The sequence below is a fragment of the Hyperoodon ampullatus genome (assembly GCF_949752795.1).
Source record: "Hyperoodon ampullatus genome assembly, chromosome: 6".
Lineage (NCBI taxonomy): Eukaryota > Metazoa > Chordata > Mammalia > Artiodactyla > Ziphiidae > Hyperoodon > Hyperoodon ampullatus.
Window position 1 is genome coordinate 21,971,008 of NC_136919.1, and position 7,131 is coordinate 21,978,138.

At 49.4% G+C, this 7,131-nt stretch overlaps 1 protein-coding gene across 1 annotated transcript; it reads right to left on the reverse strand.

Annotated features, from left to right (window-relative positions):
- Window positions 1-1,862: 1,862 nt before the first annotated feature.
- Window positions 1,863-2,798, reverse strand: OR13J1 (olfactory receptor family 13 subfamily J member 1; the record flags this gene model as incomplete). The annotated part of the gene is given in 5 exon segments (XM_079705967.1): window positions 1,863-2,348; window positions 2,350-2,473; window positions 2,475-2,578; window positions 2,584-2,783; window positions 2,786-2,798. Coding segments are annotated over 5 exon segments (927 nt in total).
- Between the last annotated feature and the right edge of the window lie 4,333 nt (window positions 2,799-7,131).

Consider the following 7,131-nt stretch of genomic DNA (forward strand, 5'->3'; position numbering starts at 1 on the left):
TCAGGTGTGCAAGAAATATCACAAGAATGTAACTTCTGTTTTGAGTCTCCATTTTGCCTGAGTGCCAGAAACATAATCTTTTGTCATTTTGGGATTTCTTCTCTTTCCACAAAGGTCACAGCTGAGTCCCGAGGGTCTTATGTAACGCTGAGATATTGCGAGGATGTCCTCCCTGGTCACCAGGGTCCATGTGGCGCCCCTGAGATTTCCATCATCCCACCTGGTCCCCAGTCAGTGGTACAAGCAGGCCATCCCAGAGTGGTTTCTTGTCCCCATCTGTGTAACCCTTTCAGTCCTGAGGCTCTCCACCACTTCTGTGCTACATGCAAAGACATGTGAGACCTTGGCTACCCAGAAGCACCTTGAAGCCATTTCTACCCTGGGGTCCTGCTCTGCATTTTACTTGACCAACAATGCATGAGTTGCTCCAGTTTTCACACCCTGCAAACCTGTCCAGGGGCTTGGTCTGGGGAGTGGGGCTCAGGGCCCCTCCCTTTTGGGGCCCTCCTATGCCAGTGCTCTCACTACATCCCCTCCTCCTTGCTTTTTCCTTTCCCTAGCTTAGGGAATCTTTTATTAATCTGGAGGTGGGGACACCTACTTTTTCTTACATTTTTCTCCCAAATATTTTGTTTATGCCTTAAGTCTTTTATGTTCTCTTTAGAGCCTAGGCTTTTGAAACTCAGATGCCAGGAAAACATCTCTTTGTTCTCTGCTTTCTGCAATCACATCTCTCCCTTCGGGCACTGAGCAGAGTGTGATGTGAGAAGATCACGTCTCACATCACATTCACCAATTAAATGGTGAGAAGGAAGGAGAGGTGTGGGCTAGGTGTCTGTTCCTGTATCAGAAATATTATTCCACAGAAATCACTAGGACACATGAGCCCAAATAGCTGGAATTCAGGACACAGCAGAGTACAGAAGGCACTGAAGAGAGAGACAGAGCTAAGACAGACCCCACCCAGCTAGGAGGGATCAGAAGGGGTTTTCTGGAAGCCGGGTGGCATGGAGGGCAGTGAGTGAGAGTTGAATGAGTTTCCATAATGCCAAGATGTTGGGAGAGTGTTCTCTCTGGTCACCAGTGTCCATATCACATTCCTCCCCTGAGATTTCCATCATCCCATCTGGTCCCCAAGCAGGAAAGCACTTAGAACACTTAGTATAGTGCCTAGCCTGGTATGTGGTAAGTCTCCAATATATGTTAGCTAAAGGTCAGGTGTTTGGACATGGGAGGCAACAGCAAGGGGGAGACAGGGGCAGGAAAGACTGATCTCTACTGGGGAACTGGGACTAGTCAGGGTGTCGGGACCTGCAGAGTGTGTGTGTGTGTGGAGTTAGGGCAGAGGCAAGCAGCCAGTGATGAGGCTGGGCAGTGCTGGGCAACACTGAGGCTCACGGCCGGCTGGCGTGTGCAGCTGACAGGAGCGAGGCTGTGGGGCACAGGATGGGGAGGGGGTTTAGTCAGGGCCAGCTTGTGGGGTCCTCGAATGCCCCACTGAAGACCTCACAGTTCATCCTGAGAGCTCTGGGGAGCCATCCAGGGGTTTCAGTCGGGAGAGTGACAGGATCACATGTACTTTTCTAAAAGATCCCTCTGGATGCCCCTTGGAGGAGAGATTGGGAGGAACAAGACTGAAATCTTAAGGCCAGACAGGAGGCTGGTGTAAAGATGCAGGCAGTGATGCTGAGAGCGCCCCATGGCTCTGCCGGGGGGAGGAGCAGAGGGGTGATTGTGAGCTCGTCTGTGGCAGGATCAGTGGGACTTGGTGCTGAGTTTCTGAGCTGGAGATTCCAGACCCGCAGCCCTCACTGTAGGCTAATGAAGGCCTGGCCTGCTAGCCTGCAGAGCCCCGGCCTCCCTCACCTGGAGGTCCATCTCCTGCCCCACACCTTCCTGGTGGCCTCCGTCACTTCCTTGTTCCTCAGGCTGTAGATGACGGGGTTCAGCATGGGCGTGACCACAGCATAGAGGACCGTGGAGGCCTCATCAGAGATGCGGGCCTCCTTGCTCCTGCGTTTCATATACATGAAGATGACGGTGCCATAGAAAAGCAGCACCACAGCCAGGTGCGCCGAGCAGGTGGAGAAGGCTTTGTGGCGTCCAGCGGTTGAGGACACCCTCAGGATGGTGGCCAGGATAAGCATGTAGGACAGGCAGATGAACGCCAGGGGCACGGGCAGTAGCAGGATGGCACCCACCCACAGAAAGACCTCGTTGACTGACGTATCACCGCACGCCAGCTTCCGCACTGCCAGGATTTCGCAGGTGAAGTGACTGACCACACGGTGGCCACAGAAGGGCAGCCTCATGGTGATGACTGTCTCAGTCACTGACTTGAAGAAACAAGAGTACCCAGGCGGCTCCCGCCAGCAGCAAGCAGAGCCGGTGGCTCATCAGCACAGGGTACCTGAGTGGCCGGCAGATGGCCAGGTAGCGATCATAGGCCATGATGGCGAGCAGCAGACACTCTGGAGCCCGTGGACAGGCTCAGACACATCTGCATTGCGCAGCCAAGAAAGGAGATGGTCTTTTGGGCCGACAGGAGGTGGACCAGCATCAGGGGCACAAAGGTGGACTGTAGCAGATAAACAAGATGGAGAGGTTGCCCAGGAAGAAGTACATGGGCATGTACAGGTGGACGTCCAGCACGCTCACTGCCACGATGGCCGTATTCCCCAGCAGGGTCACCAGGTACATGGCTGAGCACAGAGGGAAGAGCAGGTGCTCCAAGGCTGGGTAGCCCAAAAATCCTTTCAGAAAGAAATCAGAAACCTCTGTCTGTTGACCAGCTCCATACTGCAGGGCCTTGGAGGGCACAGCTGGGAGGCAGGGAAAGAGGGTGCAGGGTGGCGGGGAGCCCACAAAGTCTCTTTAGGGATGAGGTGTATTGTTAGGGTCCTTTCCAGCTCTGACACACTCTCTCTCTGTGACTTTGGGCAGTCCCCATTCTTCTAGGCTGCGATTTATCCATGTGAAAAATGAGGATTGATGTGGATCAGAATTTCCCTAAGAGTATTCATGGAAATGTTAGTAGGCAATCTGAAAAATCAATTTGAAACAACGTTGGGTTAATCAAAAGTAAATAATATACTGCAGGACTTCTCAGAGCCTTTAATGCCCCACTGTGATTTGTGACTTTCTGAAAGCAGTGTAGAGTATGTAATTCCCAGACTTATTTGACCATAGATCCCCCTTCTACAGAACACCCATTAACCTCCTGCAAATAAGTATTCTACCAACATAGTCTGGGAAGCAACGGGCTGGATCAAAGGTCCTCAAATCTTAGGATCACTTGGAAAGTTTGTTAAAACAGATTTCTGGGCTCTGTCCCCAGAGTTTCTAACTCATTAAGTCTGAGTGATGCTGCTGCTGTTGGCCAAGGGACCACACTTTGAGAATCACTGGGCTAGGTGGTCTCTGAGGGTCCTCCTGGCTTTCAGGAAGCCTCTGAGCTACCTTACACCGTTCCCACTGTTGGGGATGCCCTTCTTTCTCCCTCAGCCTGCAGAAATCTGACTTATCTCTGCAGGTCATCTCTGGTCTCCACGCATGAAGCACACATTGTGCCTCGCATTGGAGAGGCTCCTGGCCTCTGAGCCTACCAGAGCGCTTGTCCACCTGTCCCCCCATAGGGCCTGCTTCATCGGCTACTGTGTGTGGATTGACCTTCAGAATCTGCCTCCATCGTGTGTTTTTGAGCAAAAATTTGATAGATCTTTTGGCCCTGCCCCAAACCTCCTGTTTTCTCTGAACCTGAGCCAGGCCTGCTTTGACTTCATGTACTTCTAGGCATCAGCGTGGAATATGCCCTGAGAGGTCAACTCGTTGGAGCTCCCATTGTGCAGGTAGGGAAACTGAGGCCACACAGCAGATCCCTGGCAAGGCGAGTCTAGAATCCAATCCTCCCAACAACATGACAGCTGTACCATGCTCAGAGCAGATGTTTTGCCTCTGTTAAAACCCAAATCTTGGTTGGTCTTTTACCGCACTGGATGGACATCTTTCTCCCAAGTTCCCAACCTTCCCCTAATCTTCTCACCAGCTAAGGAGCATGACTTAACCTTTCCTTGGTGTTTCGGGCACTTGGCACTATGTCACTAAACCCTGGGATGCACTGCCCAAGCCTGGGTCTGAGGCCCAGGGATACCTGGAGAGACTCCGTATCAGGAAGGATTTTGTGACGCTTCGAGTGGCCTGAAGGCACAAAGAAAAGAAGAAAAGTTATGTCTAAGGGAGTAATGCGCTTCCTGTCACCAGAGGCGTGCAAACAGAAGCAGGATGAGGCTCAGGTGGGAACTGGAGAGGAGTTCTGCCTGGGAATGTTCGGGATCCAGTGTCCTGGGGGCACACGTGTTCTCATTCATTCCCCTAATACCTAGCACAATGCCTGGCATATGGTAGGAACTCAATCACTTCTTGATTCTGAAAAATGGGAGGACTAAGAGAAGGAAATCATCTGCTACAAGGGAGGCGTGGACAGGAATTGGAGCTTAACCCAGCCAGCCCACAGGGGTGCCACCCCTCTCCCCTCTTCACCCAGATTCTGAAGGCCAAGTTGAAGGCCCCAGCCTGGCCACAAACAACTTCTTCCTGCCTTGCTGCCACTTCCTGGGGCTAAGACAACTTGGGAGTGAGCAACTGGCTGCCAGATACGAGCTGTTCCTAGCCTGGATGACACATGGCCGAGCTGGGAGGGGTCTTGCAGATCCGCAAGGCCACTCCCATGTTATATACGGGGGAAGTGAAGCTCAGAGAGGGAAAGAGGCTTGCCCAGCACTGCACAGTGAGTTAGAGGGGGAAGCCAAGGCTCCAGGAATTCCCCTGGGGCTCCTGACTCCCAGCCCCTTCCTCTGCCCCCATTTTCCCATTTTTTCACTTACCTTCAGGCTCTTCCAGATCCATGTCCCTTGTTCCCTGGAAAAAGTTGCAGAGACCAGGAACCTTCTCTGGCTGGAACTAGGAGAAAACAGGTCAAAGAAGCAGGTCTGAGCCTCCTGTATCCAGGGAACCCCGGTGGGCAGGACCCAGAGTTTCACACTGATTCAGCTTTCCAAACTAAGAAGACATGCCTAGGCTTTTGTAGAATTCAGCAAAGTGCTTGCAACTTGATAGACTAACGTGGAGCTTTTAGAATTTTGTGGAAGTAGACAAAGTACTTAGAATTCAGTGGAGTTCTTTGAAAATGTGTCAGGTTTGGTAGAATTAGGAAATTCTGGTGGGCTCAAGGCTGAACAGGGTGCCCGATAGTTTACTATGGGCAGCCAGGGACCGCCCGACCTGGGCAGCTCCCAGCCCATGCCAGCTGACAGCCTCCCGGGAAGCAGGCACCTTTCAAAGCTCCCTGCGCCAAGGGACTGCACCATCCCCAAGGCAATTTAGAGGGAGAAGAGGAAATGCGCCCAGCTTAGAAACTTTGGGGTGCTTCAGGGATGATGTCCCAAAGACCCAATTACACAGAGTCTACTTAGAAATCTTAATTGGTGTGGGAAAGTTGGAGAAGGTGGCTCAGGGCCAGGGATCCACCCTCAGAGGTCAGTCCCCAGCCAGCGCAGGCCAAGAATGTTTACAGGATCAATAAATGAATGAATGGATGGATGCACAATTAAAGCAATGCATAAGCAATTCTCAGGTGAATACATTTAAAGAGAAAGGAATGAGTGAGTGAACAAATGATAGGCAGGGTTGCTTTCCAGGAGGGTTAGAGGTTTTGGCTCAACTCTCATAGGGATCTTAAGAAAATGCAAAATCTGGAAAGAGTGTAACAGGGGAGGGAACTGGAGGGAGAGAGAATTACAGAAGAGCAGAGCAGGGGCGTCCTCACAGGCCATCCCGACCAGCCCTCTATGGACAGGAAAACTGCCCTAGAGTGAAGCAGCTGGCTCAGGTCACCTAATGAGGCAGAGACATGGCCCTGGATTTGTCTGCACTTGAATCGTTTGTCCCTCAGTCAATGCAAAACAGGTCATCCCGGGTCAGTTAGTGATCGGGTGCCTCTCACCTCCACCCACCCCTTTTCCCAACCCTCAAAACAGTCATCGTGGTGGATTCTCCTTGAGGTTCCTTCTAGTTTTCTGACTCCACGCCTCTGCGGGCTTAAGGACATCTTTATCAAATAGGGTAATTTTTATTTTGAAACTGGGTATTGTCATTGCTGTTGGATTTTTAACTATTTTAAAATTAATTTTATTAGCTTTTTATTTATTTGTACAAATTGTACATATAGAACATTCTCGTAAAAAATACAAAGAATGCAGAAGTATATAGTGTTAAAGTGACACTCCGTTTTCATGTCCCCTCCTCCCCACTCCCCAGAGGTGACCAGTGTTATTAGTTTTATGTATGTCTATCAGGTACTTTTCTGGTCTTTCATATCTGCATATCTACACATAGAAATAGATTTTGTGATCATGCGTAAGGTTGGCTTTTTAGCAGGCTCTTTTGTTGCAGTCTTACTGAAGATAAGTGATATACAACGGCACACATTTAAATCATATAATTTGATAAATTTTAACATATGTATACAGTCATGAAACCATCACCACAAACAAGATTGTGAGTTTATCTGTCATCAGCAAAGTTTCCTCACGCCCCTTGGTAATCCATTCCTCCCTCCCCCAAGCAGGCCATCACTGACCTGCTTTCTGTAAATATAGATCACTTGCATTTTCTAGCATTTTACATACATGGGATTATACAGAATGTACTCTTTTAAAATATGGCTTCCTTTAAAAAAATATGGCTTCCTTTACTCAGTGTAATTATCTTGAGGGTCATTCATGTTGTGTGTATCAATAGCTCTTTTCTAAAATAACATCTTTATTGAGCTATAATTCAAAGTCATACCGTTTCCCCATTTAAAGTGTACAATTCAATAGTTTTTGTTATGTTTACAGAGTTGTGCAACCATCATCACAATCAGTTTTAGCACATTTTTATCACTTCCAAGAGAAACTCTGTACCCATTAACAGTGACTCTCCGTTTCCCCTCAAGCTTCCTCTGGCCCTAGGCAACCACTAATCTACTTTCTCTCTCTATAATTCTATTCTGGTCATTTTATATAAATGGAATCATATGATATGTGTCCCTTCGTGACTGGTTTCTTTCACATAGCATGTTTTTAAGGTTGA